The following is a 19,294-nucleotide window of genomic DNA, read 5'->3' on the forward strand; positions in this document are numbered from 1 at the left end:
ATTTGAAACTAACATAAAATATTTTCAAACTAATATTTTAACATGTATATAGGAGGCTAAGGATCTTCTAATAAAATTATCAAAGTCATTGGAATAGGTTTAGATCATAAAGATTTAAACTTTTTCAAAATAGAAACTGTTTTTGTTTTTCCAGTTTCTAGGTTTCTAAATCTAAGAAAATCATTCATCAAAATCTTTAAACATGCAACAAATCCTCAACCAATAATCATATACACATGTTAAAAATTCTCCATAAAAATTTTGGTGTGACATCCCGTTTTTACGTGTATTTTCACAGAATGAGTATTTTAATTTAATTAATATATTAGTTCTTTTATTTTAAATTGCTTTTATTTTATTTGATTCGGTGTTTAATTTATTTTAGTTGTTTTATGGTTTTAAAATCGTTTTCGTCGATTTAGCTTTTGGATTCCGGAGGTGAGGACTGGACCTTATTTTATTTTCTCCATCTTTTATTTTCTCTTTTTCTTTTTCCCTTTTTCCTTTTTTTATTTCTCTTTTTCTTCTATTCTTCTTTCTTTCTTCTTCGTTTTCCTCTTTTTTCACCCCCGTGCGCGCGACCCAGCCCCCCATTTATGTCCATTTCTTCCATTGCCCAATTCGCCGCCGTCCCGCCGCTGTGCAGTGCACCGCCCCCACCGGTTGACTCCCCTCCGGCCGGTGATCACCTCCCTCAATTTTCAGGCCAACCCGTGCAGCCATTAGCCGCCACGCACGGCTGGAAGTCACGGCACCAGCTCTCCCTTCTCTCTCTGTCGCTGGTTGCTTCCTCAGCCCAGAACTGCCGCTCGCCAGTGACGTGGCCGACACCACCCACCCTGTTTTCTTCCCCTCCGACTGGTGAACATCCCCACCAAGTTTCACCTCCATCTGAGCCACCATTAGCCGCCACGAGCTCCTCCAAGCCGCACGGTTTTTGTGCTTTTTCGCCGCCGTCGTTTCACCTCCGACCACTATCTCTTTACCACTTCTTCCACTACCTCTTTCCGTCCTAACCCATCCATTTCTGGCCCCGATTCATTGCCGAAGCAGCTTCCACGAGCTCAACTCCGATCTGCCCCTTTTTGCACTTCCACCGCCATTTTCATCGCCATCTACAGCCAAAGCTCACTTCCTTTAGCTTCATAATCATCTCTAGACCATTCTCTATCAATTTGGTATCTTGGTTTGTCCCCGTTCGAAAGTGGGTAATTTATAACCAACAGCCACAGTGTAAAATACATTGTCATGTTGCTTTTTTTCCCCCGTTTGTAACGTCGTGAGCTTTCAAAAAATACCTTATAGCGCTGTAAGTATTTTCCAAACTCTACTTTTAGATTTAAATATATTTTGCTCTTATAATAATTATTTGACTGCTGGTTGGTTGATTCCGAACTGATTCCGAGGAGTTCGGGGGACAGATGGATTGAGAACAGAGTTGATTGGTTTTGTTGATTTGTGATTGGTTGGTTATTTGTGCCTTGAGGCGTGCATTACATGGAGCATACATGTGCACTTTATTTAAATTGGGAAAAATCATGTTTTGTTGGCGTAAATGGATTTTCGGGTGCGTGTGTATCACGACCCCAAGCTGGGATGGGGTATTATCTCGGTGGAATTCCTCTAGTCACTCGGGAGCGTAATACTGAGTGATGTCCTCTGAGTTGTCGCTGGGCGACAACGGGAGCGGGCGGGATGGTAACGCTCTCGTACCGACTCTGTGGCCCTTCGCTGGTGAGGGCTAGAGGATGCTTGGCCACATACGCTCGGGGTGCGGAACTGGGCATCGCTCGTTTAGGTATTACACGCGTGGTCGTTACCTGCGGTGTGTCACAGGAGCCAGGGTGTGCGGATGACCCCTAAGGGAGGTCATGGTGCATTCAGATTAATTGGATATTGGATTGAGTTGGTTTTGGGCCAAATGAGACTTTTGGCATGAGTTGGAAAGTAATATGTTTTTGGGGCCAAATAGGATTTTTGGCGTGCGTGGAAAAATGTGGTTTACGGGTCATGTGCATTTGTATTCTTTCATGCATATTGTTTGAGTTAATATGCTTTTATCTAGTGGCGTTTGGATTTTACTTACCTGCGGCACCATTTTTGGTACAGTAGATTTTGATGCAGAGATCAAGGAGGAGGAGGAGGTTGAGCCCGAGAATGCGGCTCCGTCAGAGTATTGATTTGGGAGTTTATGCTTTGTAGTTGGTTTTGAAATGATATTTGTGGTTTGTAATATTTTATTATGTATGTTTTGAACAGTTTTGTATTAAACAAAAAAAAATTCTGGTACATAGTTATATGACTTTGTTTATCCGCTGCGTGTTTTCTTTTGCACATTTGTTGCTTACACACACTTGGCACTTGGCGATAGGGTGGTGACCCGTATTGTCATCATCTAGACGTCTTGATTTCCCCATGTCCGTACGAGGGATGTGACGCCCCCAAATCCCCACGCACAAACACGGGGAAATTGGGACGTCCGGATGATGACATCACAGGTCATCATCCTATCGACGTGTGCCAAGTGTGTGTATAAGCGACGAATGTGCACGAGAAATATGCAGCGAAAAGCAAGTCAATAACTAAGTACCAGAATTTTTTCTTGTTTAATACAAAGCTATTCAAAACATACATAAATAAATATTACAAGACACAATCATAAATTAAAATAAATATAAAGCATAAACTTCAGCATCCCGGCGGAGCCGCATCCTCGGGTTCAGCCTCCTCCTCCTTATCCTCGATCTCTGCACCAAAATCTACGGTACCAAAAATGGTGCCGCGGGTAAGTAAACTCCAAATACCACTAGATAAAAACATATAAAACTCAAACAATATGCATGAAATAAAAACCAATGCACATGCGCCATAAAACATAATTTTTCTACGCACTCCAAAAACCCATTTGGCCCACAAAACATATCATTAAAACCAAGTCTCGCCATTATCCCAGATAATGGCCAAAACCACCATTTTCCCAGAAAATGGATCAAAAGCCTCGAAAACCAAACATCGCTATTTTCTCAGAAAATGACGCACATCCGAAAACTATAAAAACAAACCGGTTATGCATGCACCATGATCTCCTCTAGGGATCACCCGCACACCCTGGCTCTGTGTCACACCGTAGGTAACGACTATATGGCATATAGTATATATGGTATTTTTGGAAAACACGCGGTGTTGCAAACGGCGGAAGGAAAGCAACGTAACAGTGAAAATTCACTGTGGCCGTGGGTTGTAAAATACCCACTTTTGAATGGGACAAACTAAGGCTCGGGATTAATAGGGAATGGTCCAAGGATGTTTATGAAGCTAATGGAAGTGAAGTTTGGCCGTGGGTGGCGGTGGAAACGGCGGAGGAAGGCCGGATTTTCCAAAATGGAAAGCTAGCTCGTGGGAGCTGTTCCGGTGACTATTAGAGGCCAGAAATGGGTGGGTTAGGACGGCAAGGAGCCGGTGATGAAGTGGTGAAGGATGGTGGCCGGAGGTGGTGCGACGGTGGCGGATCGGAGCAAAATCCGTGAGGCTTGTTGGACTTTTTCCGGCCAAACGGCGGCTCCATTGGCGGTGAAAATTGGTGGGGTGGTTCACCGGAGGGAGGGGAAGATTTTGGTGGGGCTGGTGTGCCGCACGGTGGCTGGCGGCGGTGGGTCTGGGCTGATGATGGTTCCGGCATGGGAGAGGAGAGAGAGAGAGACGAACGAGGGGGTTACGCGCGGGAAGGGGAGGGGAAAAAGGAAGGGAAAAAGAAAAAAAGAAAGAAAAGAGAAAAAGAGAAAAAGGAAAAAGGGAAAAGAAAAGATGTAGGAAAGAAATGAGGTCCAATCCTCACTTCGGAAAGCAAAACAAATCCGCCGAAAACGAGATTAAAAAACCGTAAAACGACTAATTAAATAAAACACATCATCAAATAAATAAAAATCAATTAAAAAACATTAATTTAAAATAAATAAACTAATATATTAATTAAATTAAAAACAACCCTTCAGTGAAAATACATGTAAAAGCAGGTCATCACATCCTCCTCCCCTTAAAACAAATTTCGTCCTCGAAATTTGCAAGATCAACCGCCAACTTAAAACAAGCCACATAAAATCACATAGACCAATTGTGACAAAGATTAAGAAACGTACCAGCTTTACTCAAACAAGTATGGGTATTGTTCCCTCATATCTGCTACTCGCTCCCAAGAGAAGTCTTGACCTAATGGATCTCCCTATGCCACCTTAACCAAAGGTATCGTCTTGGACCTTAACTGTTGCTCCTTCCAATCCATGATATGCGACGGAACAATTTCATAAGTGAGATCTGGTTGCAACTGAATACTCTTTGGGTCGACAAAGCGTGGCTCTTGTTGTCCAAAGTTCTTCTTCAAGGACGATACGTGGAAGACATTATGAATATCCCCAAAATACTTTGGCAAAGCAACTTTATAGGCGACGGGCCCTACCTTCTCCAGAATCTGAAAAGGGCCGACATACCTCGGATCCAGTTTCCTTTTCTTACCAAAACGCTTAACACCTCTCATGGGAGAGACTTTGAGATAAATCCAATCACCTTCTTCAAAAGATAACTCTCTCCTCCTGGTGTCAGCGTAGCTTTTCTGGCGACTCTGAGCTGCCGCCATTTTATCCTACTCTCCCCGATTTCATCCCAACACAAGGGCGGTCTGCACTTCCTCCCGTAAAGAGCTTCATAGGGAGCCATCTGAATGGTCGCATGGAAGCTGTTATTATATGCAAACTCTACGAGCGGCAAATGGTTTTCCCAACTCCCTTGAAATTCCATGACACACGCTCGCAACATGTCTTCAAGGGTCTGAATGGTGCGCTCTGATTGGCCGTCTGTCTGTGGGTGGTAAGCAGTACTGAACTTCAACTTAGTACCCAAAGCTACCTGCAAACTCTTCTAGAACTGCGACGTGAACCTTGGGAAACAAGCAAACACTATACTCTTCGGTATGCCGTGCAGCCGCACTATCTCCTTGACATACAAGCGGGTCAACTTACCCAAGGAATCGGTGTTATTAACAGGCAAGAAATGAGCACTTTTTGTTAACCGGTCAACAATCACCCAAACAGAATTCTTCCCACAAGGCGTTCTCGGCAAACCCACTACAAAGTCCATCGTGATGTCATCCCATTTCCACTCAGGAATAGGGAGGGGTTGGAGCATACCTGCGGGTCTTTGATGCTCAGCCTTCACTTGACGGCATGTGTGGCATTGCTCAACATATAAGGCAATATCCATCTTCATTCCATCCCACTAGTAATTTTTCTTCAAGTCCTGGTACATCTTCGTACTGCCGGGATGAACTGAGTAAGGGGCCACATGAGCTTCTGCCATGATCCGCTCCTTGAATTCTGAGGGGACCACTTTGCGATCTCGGAACCGAAGTATTCCATCTCTATCCATGCTATAATGCAACGACCCTCGAGATTTTCTGACCCTTTTTCTGATATTCAGCAGCTTCGGATCCTTCATTTGAAGAGTTTTCAATTCTTCAAAATCAGTTACCCAAACATCAAGAACTGAAGATAGAATCTCTTCTTGCTGCGAACTTTCCATAAGGAGCCTTCTCATCCCACAAAGCAAAGAATCCAATTCTGACGGCTCAGCTTCATCTTCCAAGTGCGATTTTCGGCTCAAAGCATTAGCAACTATATTAGCCTTCCCCGGATGATACTTGATCTCACACTGATAGTCACTGATTAGCTCTAGCCATCGCCTCTGCCTCATATTCAGATTTTTTTGGGAAAACAAGTGCTTCAAGCTCTTGTGATCAGTGTAAACCTCACATGCTTCGCAATACAAAAAGTGCCGCCAGATCTTGAGAGCAAAAACAATCGCAGCCAATTCCAAATCGTGCGTCGGATAATTCTTCTCATGGTCCTTTAGCTGACGAGATGCATAGGCAACAACCCGTCCTTCCTGCATAAGGATACAACCCAAACCAAACTTAGACGCATCACTGAAGACTACGAATGGCTTATGCGGTTCTGGAAGCACTAACACTGGTGTCGGTGTCAACCTGTTCTTTAATTCTTGGAAGCTTCTCTCACACTTATCTGACCAAACAAATTCTGCATTCTTCCGAGTCAAAACTGTGAGAGATCCGGATAGGCGAGCAAATCCCTCCACAATTCTTCGGTAATATCCGGCAAGCCCCAAGAAACTTTGGATCTCGCGCACTGTAGTCGGACGCTGTCATGACAAAATGGCTTCCACCTTACTAGGATCAACAGCCACTCCGTCTCGGGAAATCACATGCCCAAGAAATCTGACTTCCTCCAACCAGAATTCACACTTGCTGAGCTTGGCGTACAACTAGTGTTCTCTCAATTTTCCAAGTACCAGACGAAGATGATACACATGCTCTTCAACATCTCGGAAATAAATCAGAATATCATCAATGAACACTACCACAAAGGAATCCAAATAAGGTCGAAATACTCGATTCATTAAATCCATGAAAGCAGCAGGGGCATTAGCTAACTCAAACGGCATCACCTTAAATTCATAATGCCCATACCTCGACCTTAAAGCAGTTTTAGGCACATCCTTGTCTCTGATCCTCAGCTGGTAGTTTCCCGACTTCAAATCAATCTTTGAGAACACAGCTGCTCCTTGAAGCTGATCAAATAAATCATCTATCCGCGGGAGAGGATATTTATTTTTTATGGTCACCTTATTTAATTCCCGATAATCGATGCATACACAGAGGGTTCTATCTTTCTTTTTAACAAACAAAACTGGCGCACCCCACGGCGAAGTACTAGGCTGAATAAATCCCTTATCTACCAGCTCTTGCAGCTGAGTCTTCAACTCTTTTAATTCAGCCGGTGCCATGCGATAAGGAGCTTTATGTACAGGAGCCGCTCCAGGTTCCAAGTCTATAACAAACTCCATTTCCCGAACAGGGGGTAGTCCGGGCAAGTCATCCACAAACACATCGGGAAATTCTTCCACAACTGGAATGTCTACCAAAGACTTCTTCTCGGACGGCGTGTACACCATCTGGACTAAAAAGGCTTCCGCTCCCCATGCAATCTCTCTTCTTACCTGAATTGCCGATATAATTACCGGCTTTTCTTTTAACTTACTCCCCGCAAATTCCAGACAATCACCATCTGGAAGCTGAACGGTAATTACCCGACTTCTACAATTAATACTCGTAGAATATCGGTATAGCTAATCCATCCCGAGAATGATGTCAAAACCCAACAGCTTAAACACCACCAAATCAGCATCCAAGAAACTTCCATCAAAATTTAACGGGCATCCCAACGCAACCTTGGAGCACCATACCATTTCACCATTGGGTAAAGCCACTACCAATGACTTTGGCAAAGATTCCGTGACCAGATTGCACATCCGTGCAAACGTGGAAGATACAAATGACTGTGAAGCACTGGAATCAAACAAAGTGCAAGCATAAAACTCATACAAACGAACTCTCCCTGAACCAAACACATAACCCATGAAATCCAAAAAAAACAAATGAGAAACCAAATACACCAAAATTAAATCCAACATAAAATTAAATTAAATTAATCCATACCTGTAATTACTCCAGCATCATGGGTCGCTGGTGCCTCATCATCCACATCTCCGGGTGTGACAGCATAAACCCGGGCTTACACTGCTTGCCTTGGATTTGTTCTTCCACCGCGTCTACCTCCACGGCTTCCTTGAGCTGGTCTTGGACGCTCTCGGGCAAAGTGACCCTACTGGCCACAATTATAACATCGAGCCCCACCAGAAGGGCACTCACCCACATGAGCTCTATTACAAACTCCGCAAACAGGCACACGTCCTCCCATGCAAACACCTGAGGATGCTTGCGGTTGAGTTCCAGTCCGTTGAATAAATTTCTGAGGCGAACCCGAGCTACTTCCTTCACCAGAAAAACTCCGCCTCTTATGCCCTGGAGGGGAGCCCATACTCAGATTATTCTCTCGCTCCACAAGGGTGGCCACATCCACTAAGTCCTGAAAAGTGGATATCCGGTGACTGACCACCATACGGCATATATCAGGGCGTAGTCCCTCCTGGAAAGGCTCAGCTCGCATCTCCTCCGTGGCAATAAGGTGGGGAGCAAATCGCCCAAGTTCTATAAACTTTCGGGCGTACTGTTCCACTGTCATGCCTCCTTGGACCAAATTTGAGAACTCTCTTGCCTTTTGCTTCCTTACCGATGCGAGAAAGAAGCGGTTGTTAAATTCTTTCTTGAAGCACTGCCAGGTTACAGCGGCAAATGATCTCAACTCTGCTTCCAGCATCACCTTCTTGGTATCCCACCAATCAAAAGCGGTGCCTTGCAATAGATAGCTGGTGTAGAGTACCTGTTGCACCTCGGTGCAACCACACACCTCAAAAGTTCTTTCCAGGTCTTTGATCCACTTTCCAGCTTGAAGCGGATCCTCTTCTTCAGTGAAGTGTGGGGTCCTATGCGCTAGAAAGCGCTCATAGGTGCATCCGGCTTGCACCATGCTACTAGATCCTCTCGGGTAAAGCCAAGGCCCTCCCTGATATGGCCAATGACCTCCTGATTGCGGCCAAAGTCCTTCTTGTTGCGAACAAGGCCCTCCTTGTGGCAGCCAGGGACCCCTTTGTTGTGGCAGCCATGGACCCCTTTGTTGTGGCCAAGGTCCTCCTAGTTGTGGCCAAGGCCCTATCTGCTGTGGCCTAAAATTTTGCTGCATAAACTCAGTCATCTGCCGTATTGCTTGGGTTATGGAGTCATCTATTGATGTATTATCCCGTGGCTCAAGAGCCAAACCGCTTTGATACCACCTGTGATGCCCCCAAATCCCCACGCACGAACACGGAAAAATTAGGACGTCCGGATGATGACATCACGGGTCATCATCCTATCGATGTGTGCCAAGTGTGTATATAAGCGACAAATGTGCACGAGAAATACGCAGTGAAAAGCAAGTCAATAACTAAGTACCAGAATTTTTTCTTGTTTAATACAAAGCTATTCAAAACATACATAAATAAATATTACAAGACACAAACATAAATTAAAATAAATATAAAGCATAAACTTCAGCATCCCGGCGGAGCCGCATCCTCGAGCTCAGCCTCCTCCTCTTCATCCTCGATCTCTGCACCAAAATCTACAGTACCAAAAATGGTGCCGCGGGTAAGTAAACTCCAAACACCACTAGATAAAAACATATAAAACTCAAACAATATGCATGAAATAAAAACCAATGCACATGCGCCATAAAACATAACTTTTCCACGCACTCCAAAAACCCATTTGGTCCACAAAACGTATCCTTAAAACCAAGCCTTGCCATTATCCCAGATAATGGCCCAAACCACCATTTTCCCAGAAAATGGATCAAAAGCCTCGAAAACCAAACATCGCCATTTTCTCAGAAAATGGCGCACATCCGAAAACCATAAAAACAAACCGGTTATGCATGCACCATGATCTCCCCTAGGGATCACCCGCACACCCTGGCTCTGTGCCACACCGCAGGTAAAGACTATATGGTATATAGTATATATGGTATTTTTGGAAAACACGCGGTATTGCAAACGGCGAAAGGAAAGTAACGTAACAGTGAAAATTCACTGTGGCCGTGGGTTGTAAAATACCCACTTTTGAACGGGATAAACTAAGGCTCGGGATTGATAGGGAAGGGTCCAAGGATGTTTATGAAACTAATGGAAATGAAGTTTGGCCGTGGGTGGCGGCGGAAACGGCGGAGGAAGGCCGGATTTCCCAAAATGGAAAGCTAGCTCGTGGGAGCTGTTCCGGTGACTATTAGAGGCCGGAAATGGGTGGGTTAGGACGGCAAGGAGCCAGTGATGAAGTGGTGAAGAGATGGTGGCCGGAGGTGGTGCGACGGCGGCGGATCGGAGCAAAATCCGTGAGGCTTGTTGGGCTTTTTCCGGCCAAACGGCGGCTCCGTTGGCGGTGAAAATTGGTGGAGTGGTTCACCGGAGGGAGGGGAAGATTTTGGTGGGGGTGGTGTGCCACACGGTGGCCGACGGCGGTGGGTTTGGGCTGATGATGGTTCCGGCATGGGAGAGGAGAGAGAGAGAGAGAGAGACGAACGGGGGGGTTACGCGCAGGAAGGGGAGGGGAAAAAGGAAGGGAAAAAGAAAAAAGAAAAAAAAAAAGAAAAAAAGAAAGAAAAGAGAAAAAGAGAAAAAGGAAAAAGGGAAAAGAAAAGATGTAGGAAAGAAATGAGGTCCAATCCTTACTTCGGAAAGCAAAACAAATCCGCCGAAAACGAGATTAAAAAATCGTAAAACGACTAATTAAATAAAACACATCATCAAATAAATAAAAATAAATTAAAATACATTAATTTAAAATAAATAAACTAATATATTAATTAAATTAAAAACAACCCTTCAGTGAAAATATACGTAAAAGCGGGTCATCACATGGGATTTGGGGGCTTCACCGGTAGTATCAGAGTGGTTTGGCTTTGGGTAAAACCACATGTCCCGTAGGTGTAGTACCAGAAGTTTTTAAAGTTGTGTTTTAAAATTTATTTTAAGTAAAGTTGCTATTTGATTTGTTTTATTTGATTTGAATTTATTTGAGCTAGTTTGTTTGTATTTATCTATTTAGTTTTGTTATTGTGTGCTGGTTTCTTTTTATTTTCTTGTTATGTGGTTTTGGTTTTGGTTTTGGTTTTATGTTGTTGGTTTTTTTTTTTTTTCGTTTCTTAAAGGGGATGAAAGGTTGTGTTGTAGGCGGTATAGTCGAGGATACTATTATTAGGCATGGACATTTAGTGTAGTAGGCTTGAATTTTTTTTTAGCAATGTAGTTTGCTTGTATGATGTTGAGGTCTGAATGGAATGTCATGGTTTAGGCAATCTTTGTAAGGTGGGAACTCACGTAGCAATGAGGGGAGAAATTAGCTTTAAGTCGCTTAAGATGATTGAGGTCAAGGTTTTGTAGAATTTATGTAACAAGGCTAGAGGATATGAGAGTGTAGGTTCAACGAACTTTAAGGATATGTTAAGGAAATTTTATTTAAGGTTTGGGGCCTTATAGATTTTAGGAAAATAAGTTTATGGTAATTAAGGTGTTAGGTTCGATAAGCTTTGGGGGGAAATAATTAAATTTCAAGTTTTAGATTTTGTTGATTCGGATGAGTAATTTGGTGACAATTGGAGCTTTAGATTTTACAAGCTTTTAGGGTGAATATTTTGGATTAAAGCCATCAATCTTGAGAATTTCAGAAAATGATTTATTATCCATTAATGTTATGGGATGTAAGTTCATTGATCTTAGAAGTTTCGGAAGATGATTCTTATTTGACTTAAGTTTTTAGAATTGCAGTGTTGAAGGACTGATTTATAATAAGAATTGAGTTTTTAATTTTACAGACTTAGTGTTGTAGCTTGATCTACTCTAGTGAGTGATTAGTTTGTAACCATTAAAATGAGGTTGATTAGAGTTGAGTTATTGATATGAAAATTTTTCTAGAGTAGATTTCTTTGAGGATTGAAGATATTGAGCTAGTTTAGAAAATAATTATTGTTAACTCGAGGTTGTAGTCGCAGATTTTAGAAAATGATTGTATCGATTCGAAAGATATAGGTCCATCAGGGTGTTAGAAATAGTAGATTTTGTGTTGGTATTGAATACGATTGAATTTGAGGCTATATGATCCGTAGACTTTTGGGAATGGATTCTTAGCAGGTTTAAGGTCATTCTCAGAACCAAACTTTAAGCAATGGCTAGTTGCTAATTTAAGGATATAAGTTGAGTAGATTCAGGAATGATTCTTGTTGAGTTGAGGATATAAGTCTAGATGATGGAAATGTAGTAATGGATCACTTGTACGTTTGAATGATTTTGGTGTTGGCTAAAAGTGCATAAGATCGATGAGTAGTAATGGTAAGTGTGTATGGATTTCGGAGAGCGCTAGTCCTAGTCTCATCTATTTTTTGGCTTGGTAGGAGTTGAAGAGGAATCTGTGTGATAATATTAAATTCAAGAGATTTTGGCTTTGAGTTGTTTGGTAAGTTGAACGGAATGTGCAATCGAAGCGGGTTACCCATTAGGATGATGGTTTGAAACAACTATTATGTTTATCTTGAGAATTAATTGCGACTTGAAGTCATAGGAATTTAAATTTGTGAAGCTATACTTTTCTTGGAGACCAAGTATCCAGTTGGGAGAATTAGGGATATTGTTATTTAACTTGAAAATAGATTGTTAGGTCACCATGTGTGGTGTAATCTTGGAAGTTGAAACCTATGCATCAACGGTGGGTAGCATAATCATATGTATGAAGTAATAAAGTATTAGGATCCATGAGTGTTGTTTAATAGTTTTTGATGGATTGAAGATTTAAACAGTATGGTCTGTCTAGAGATTTTTTTTTTTTTTGTGGAGTGCTATTAAAGGAATTAGATGTGCTAAAACTAGAGTTTTTTAGAGTACAAGTAGGTGGGTGGGTTACCTAGAGCGTTTCGATTATGTCTAGGTGAAGTCAATGTTAGTTTATAGTGAGTTAGTTATTGTAAGCTTAGATGTTATTCAAAATATAGGTAATGAGTTTGAAATGTGGGATATCGGATAGAAGTTATAGGCTCTCTCGTTGGTTGGCTGGGAAGGACTTGGGCCTTTTGGATATGCTCCTTATCTTTAGAAGAGACATGTGTATTTTGGGATGATGTTAGTGTTTTCAATTTGGGGCCTGGAAGTTGGTTAGCAATGATATCTGTCATCAATCAATGGATGTATTTTTGCGGAATGTTGATTTTTTTTTTTTTTATTAGGGTAGGGATGGCCAACTGAGGAATTAGAGGAGATTTGTGGTTTTGGAGGTATATAGTTTTCTATAGAAATGTGGTAAAGGTTTTCTTGTGATTAGGTATGGATTGAGCTTGTACTTGATGATGTTAATTTATGAGGATATAACCTTTATGTATTTTGGCGAGTTATCAGAGTGCGCGCGAAAGCATGATTTTTGGAGAGACTTAGACATTCAAATTTTGTATTGATTTTGAGGGATTAGTAGTGATTTCAAGTTTTAATGGAAGATTAATTTTTTGGCGCTGATGTTTGACCTCACAAATTTCGAAGACGAAATTTCTTTTTAAGGGGGGAGGATGTGACATCCCGTCTTTACGTGTATTTTCACTGAAAGAGTATTTTAATTTAATTAATATATTAGTTCTTTTATTTTAAATTATTGTATTTTAAATTGATTTTATTTTATTTGATGTGGTGTTTAATTTATTTTAGTCGTTTTATGGTTTTAAAATTGTTTTTGTCGGTTCAGCTTTTGGATTCCGGAGGTGAGAACTGGACCTTATTTTCTTTTCTCCACCTTTTCTTTTCTCTTTTTCTTTTTCCCTTTTTTCCTTTTTTTCTTTCTCTTTTTCTTCTTGTCTTCTTTCTTTCTTTTCTTTCTTCTTATGTTTCCTCTTCTTTCCCCCTGTGCGCGCAACCCAGCCCCCCTATTTCCGTCCGTTTCTTCCACTGCCCAGTTCACCGCCGTGTAGTGCAACGCCACTACCGGTCGACTCCCCTCCGGCCGGTGATCACCTCCCTCAATTTTCAGGCCAACCCGATGCAGCCGTTAGTCGCCACGCATGGCTGGAAGTCATGGCACCAGCTCTCCCTTCTCTCTCTGTCGCCGGTTGCTTCCTCAGCCCAGAACCGCCGCTTGTCGGCGACGTGGCCGACACCACCCACCCAGTTTTCTTCCCCTCCGACTGGTGAACATCCCCACCAAGTTTCACCTTCATCCGAGTCACCGTTAGCCGCCACAAGCTCCTTCAAGCCGCACGGTTTTTTTGCTTTTCGGCCGCCGTCGTTCCACCTCCGGCCACCATCTCTTTACCACTTCTTCCCCTACCTCTTGCCGTCCTAACCCATCCATTTCCGACCTCGATCCTTTGCCGGAGCAGCTCCCACGAGCTCAACTCCGATATGCCTCTTTTTGCACTTCCACTGCTATTTCCACCGCCACCCACGGCCAAAGCTCACTTCCTTTAGCTTCATAATCATCTCTAGACCATTCCCTATCAATTTCGTATCTTGGTTTGTCCCCGTTTGAAAGTGGGTAATTTATAACCCACGGCCACAGTGTAAAATACACTATTATGTTACTTTTTCTCCGCCGTTTGCAACGTCGTGAGCTTTCAAAAAATACCTTATAGCGCTGTAAGTATTTTTCAAACTCTACTTTTAGATTTAAATATATTTTTCTCTTGTAATAATTATTTGACTGCTGGTTGGTTGATTCCGGACTGAGTCCGAGGACTTCGGGGGTCGGATGGATTGAGGACGGAGTTGATTGGTTTTGTTGATTTGTGATTGGTTGGTTATTTGTGCCTTGAGGCGTGCATTACATGGAGCATACATGTGCACTTTATTTAAATTGAGAAAAATCATGTTTTGTTGGCGTAAATGGATTTTCGGGTGCGTGTGTATCACGACCCCAAGCTGGGATGAGGTATTATCTCGGTGGAGCTCCTCTGGTCACTCAGGAGCATAATATACTGAGTGATGTCCCCTGAGTTGTCGCTGGGCGACAACGGGAGCGGGCGGGATGGTAATGCTCTCGTACTGACTCCGTGGCCCTTCGCTGGCGGGGCTAGAGGATGCTTGGCTACGTACGCGCGGGGCGCGGAATTGGGCATCGCTCGTTTAGGTGTCACATGCGTGGTCGTTACCTGCGGTGTGTCACAGGAGTCAGGGTGTGCGGATGACCCCTAAGGGAGGTCATGGTGCATTCGGATTAATTGGATATTGGATTGAGTTGGTTTTGGGCCAAATGAGACTTTTGGCGTGAGTTGGAAAGTAATATGTTTTTGGGACCAAATGAGATTTTTGGCGTGTGTGGAAAAATGTGGTTTACGGGTCATGTGCATTTGCATTCTTTCATGCATATTGTTTGAGTTAATATGATTTTATTTAGTGGCGTTTAGATCTTACTTATCTGCGGCACCATTTTTGGCACCGTAGATTTTGATGCAGAGATCGAGGAGGAGGAGGAGGCTGAGCCCGAGGATGCGGCTCTGCCGAAGTATTGATTTGAGAGTTTATGCTTGGTAGTTAGTTTTGAAATGATATTTGTGGTTTGTAATATTTTATTATGTATGTTTTGAACAGCTTTGTATTAAATGAAGAAAAATTCTGGTACTTAGTTATATGACTTTGTTTATCCGCTGCGTGTTTTCTTTTACATATTTGTTGCTTACACACACTTGGCACTTGGCGATAGGGTGGTGACCCGTGTTGTCATCATCTGGACGTCTCGATTTCCCCGTGTCCGTACGTGGAATTTGGAGGCGTCACATTTGGACAAAAATCTATTCATTAACTTGGTCAAAATCTCCAAAATTTGACACCCTCTCCAGTTTATCACGTATAATGACATTTCTAAGGTTTAAACAATATTTTACTGATCAAATGATCTTCAAATAGAGCAAATATGATATCCATGTAAAGTGTTCATTTTTAAAGTGTTCCTTTGTAATATTCTCACAAAAACTCCAAACTTTCATGAGAAACACTTTGTGAGAAAATACTTACAATTGCTTAGAATAAGACGTGCAAAAGAGTTCATAAAACTGTCTAAGAGTGTGTTTGGTGTTTTTTAATAAAAAGTGTAAAGGAAAGATGAATTTCTTGGGAAGTGGGTTGGGAAGCTTCTTGCACATGATATGGAAGAGGATAGGGCTGAATTGAAGCTTGAGTGTTGGCCTTTCTTACCCAATATAATACACAGAAAATCAGCCCAAAATATTTCCTAATGGTGGAGTGTAGACTTGGAAGAGTGAGGTGACCATTTAGTTTTTTCCTTATAGAACCTTCTAGACTCTCTTGAAGACATCTGATGAGCCATGTGGGGGATGAAATTCCTTTGCCAAAACCAATCCTAAGGTGGCCAATTTTATGGGCTTTAATGGGTCTAAACCAAATGGGTCTCAATTTGGGATTTTAAGAGGGTTTGTGTTGCTATCAAGTCTAAAACCAATTTCTCTTGGTCCAATCAAATATCAAAGGTTAAAAAGGTTAGATAATGATTTTCTAACATAAATTTGAAGGATTAATAATATATGAATATAATTTAATCAAGTAATTTAATACAATAGTAGAAACCGATTCAGTTAAGATTTTAAGTTCAACTTTAGAATTTAGATAAAACCATTTACGATTTCAGTTTTAACCATGATTTTGGGTTCTCAATTGGATTCCATCCATATAAGGTTTTACTAGGGTATAAATCCTTTTTGGTTTGGCACAATTTGATTGGTCAGATGGAATATAGTTTTTGCTTAGGTGGCATGATCTTTGTGGGTTATTATGGATTTTGACAGGGTTATAGGTGATTAGTATTGCAAACCAAATATTTTTGGGTTTATTATGGATTTTGAGATATGTAATTTGGTTAGCCATAATATTAGTTATGGATTAACTTTGAAATTCGGAACATGGTTTGTATGTGATATTCTAAGTAAATAAATATATTTATATAATATATACTTTACGTGCATCACATCATTGTAATTACGAAATTTATTGATCTTTATATTGATATAAATGTAAATAGTGTTAGAAAAAAGAGAGAAAAAAAAAAAAAATGCAACTGAGTGTAATATTGGATGTTAATATGTAGTTACAGCTTAACTGCCCGCCCTTATGCATTTGGGAAGTTGTAATGAGTTTTTATCCAATCTTTGGAACTGGGACAAGCCACTGGCTTCCTCCGATAAAAGAGGTGCTCAAGAAGGGCTTTACTTGATCGGCAGAAAGCATCTTTCCAAATTTGCGTTTGGAGGCAGATGACCCTGGGCCCGAACATTGGTACTCTCCATAAAACACATTCCTACAACGTATCATGCAATCAAGTTAATGAAACATACCTTTGTGAATTAATAACAAGAAGAAAATGATAAAGAAAACTACGCTCTTATTTCATTAATTAATTAATCTTATTATATACATATTTCATCTTATTATATACATATTAATGTAAAATTATTTATCACATATTAATTTTTTTTTTTTTAAGTTTAATGTGTCAACACACAACTTGTTGGAGACCGACTATATTTATAAACAAAAAAAAAAAAAAAATTGAAAAAATCAATTTGTTTAAGACCCACTTCAATGATATTGTAAATATGTTTTTTCTTAAAAAAGGTAATAAAAATAAAACGAATAGAATAGTTCTGCATGTATATAATGAGCAAAGAAATGAGATCACGAGAAATAGTATATATAACTTTAATGTTAATTAAAAATATTAAATAAAAATGTAAAAAATATGGGTAATTGGATGCGTACTTTTGGTTCTGAGACTTCATCCAGCCGCCACCATTGATGTTGCTGCCCATGTATGTATAGGCAAATACAACCCGAGATGTCTGCTTCCATGCTCGACCAAGGTACATATCACCAGTCCCCAGTATCTTGCAATGGACGAATACAAACCCGCTGTCCCCTGATAAGCCATTCATATCTTGTGCTGCGATCACACCCAATCTCTCTGCGACCGATTTTATGGTGGTGCCCTGCATATTTATACATATAGCCACCGTAGACCGCAATTTTTAGCTCCATTCTTAACTTAATACATACATAATTTTTTGTAGAACGTTATCTTATTAAAAATGGTGAAGATGATTGGCAACTTACCCTGTAGAGGGATTTTCCATTTCCAAATATGAAATCAACACTCCCTTCGATGTAGCAGTTCTCAAACAAATGCCTGCCCACGTCATCACACAAGGTGTCTTGGAATCCTATGAACCTGCAATTGTAGAATGCTGCCATGTCCCCTGATATCCTCAATGCCACTGCCTGTCCATCGGATTTTCTGGGATCTGGTTTTGGAGATGAATTCTGTAAAAACCATCCAGTATAGTATTGTACGATTAGAAATCTAATCATGATAGCTAGTGATGAAATCAAAGTGCTTGGTTTGGCATCATGCTTAATTTGAGGAAAATTTAGCCTTCAATTTGATCACCCAACCTGCTTGTATATATTGTATTGCAGCATCTCACGCGACAATCAAAACAAACGTTTTATAATATTTTGAACCCTTGCTTCAAGGCCTTTGTTGTGATGCCATTATGATTTTGGCTCCAATATTTCTCCGTTTTCTTTTCGTTGTTTATTGCTATTTTTTCAAATACTATTCTTTAATTTATAAAGATTTTTTCAGCTTGAAACATTATTATTTATATATAGTACGTACATTGAAATGAAATCATATATCAATTAATATTTATATGAAAGTCACTCATAATGTTTCTCATTAATATAATTAAAATTAAAAATTATTAAAGACAGAATTTTTTTTTTTACCCCTTTTCTTACCCCCACCCTTCTCTTTTACCTTTACGATAGTGGTATATTGGCTAAGAAAATAAAAGGAAAAGAAATGCAAAAACGCACCTCAAAGATAATATTGACTGCCATAAAGTTACTAGACTCAATGGCCACAGTGGCGCTTTTCCAGGTTCCGTATTTCTTTGCTGTAGCGTCATACGTTATGGTAGGCATATTGCCCTTTTGCCCATAGAACGTCACGAAGGGCTTCGACCTATCGACGACTACCTGTTCTCTATACTTACCGCCAGCAATATATATAATCACTCGGTCTGAATTTCCTGACGGAATGCTCTTAACGGCATCGGTCACCGTCTTGAAATCTCCGGCACCATCTTTCCTGACCTTGATGATCTTCATTGGAGCTTTGCTAAGGGATGCGAATAGGGCGTTGTTGAGAAGGCTGTGCTTTGAAGCCTGCTTGTACTGTTTCATGTTTAGCGCAATCCAAGCGTCTAGGTTTGATTCTGGATCCGATGGCACAGTCCGGTTGGCATGGCATAAAGCTGTTGGGACGAGCTGGAGAACGAGCAATGTAGCTAGAAACAACACCGGAGTTGTCAAATGTGTTAGTTTCAAAGCCATTTTGAATGATGGATTGAAGATGCAAGTTCTCTTGCTGCGTGCTACACGCATACGCTTTGTATTTTATTTATACTAGAAATAAAATAGCAACGAACAGATCAGGGGTATCGGAGTACGTGAAGTTGTCCTTTGTTTTCGCGGTGGATTTTAGCTTCTTCTGTTTGTTTGTCATTCAAATGCCCCTACTCACTCGCGAAACAACGAAAATGTCATTGTCCTTTTAAAGGATAGTTTCAATGATTAAAGCTTTATTATCGGAGGTGACAAAAAAAGAGTATGAGGACTAGGGTTGGAGGCATTTTAGGAGTTGGAGAGAGCTTTCCGTAGAACTAAATGACTGCAATGTCGGGGTATATGTATT

At 41.0% G+C, this 19,294-nt stretch overlaps 1 protein-coding gene across 1 annotated transcript; it reads right to left on the minus strand.

Moving 5' to 3' along the window:
- Positions 1–16,582: 16,582 nt before the first annotated feature.
- LOC122308065 (putative pectinesterase 63) lies at positions 16,583–18,991 on the minus strand. Its single transcript, XM_043121221.1, has 4 exons — positions 18,415–18,991; positions 17,650–17,856; positions 17,299–17,525; positions 16,583–16,837 (listed from the first exon to the last, which is right to left on the minus strand). Exons 1-4 carry the CDS (start codon positions 18,982–18,984, stop codon positions 16,678–16,680), a joined length of 1,164 nt encoding a protein of 387 aa, XP_042977155.1. The 5' UTR covers positions 18,985–18,991; the 3' UTR covers positions 16,583–16,677.
- Between the last annotated feature and the right edge of the window lie 303 nt (positions 18,992–19,294).

The sequence above is a fragment of the Carya illinoinensis genome, chromosome 4 (genome assembly GCF_018687715.1).
Source record: "Carya illinoinensis cultivar Pawnee chromosome 4, C.illinoinensisPawnee_v1, whole genome shotgun sequence".
Classification (NCBI taxonomy): Eukaryota; Viridiplantae; Streptophyta; class Magnoliopsida; order Fagales; family Juglandaceae; genus Carya; species Carya illinoinensis.

Bases quoted from the DNA above. Each gene is read 5' to 3' on its own strand.
- LOC122308065 (XM_043121221.1), bottom strand. From the start codon at position 18,984: ATGCGTGTAGCACGCAGCAAGAGAACTTGCATCTTCAATCCATCATTC. The intron at 17,857-18,414 runs GTGCGTTTTTGC...TGGTTTTTACAG, and splicing joins CAGTCAATATTATCTTTGAG to AATTCATCTCCAAAACCAGA. The intron at 16,838-17,298 runs GTACGCATCCAA...GATACGTTGTAG, and splicing joins ATGAAGTCTCAGAACCAAAA to GAATGTGTTTTATGGAGAGT.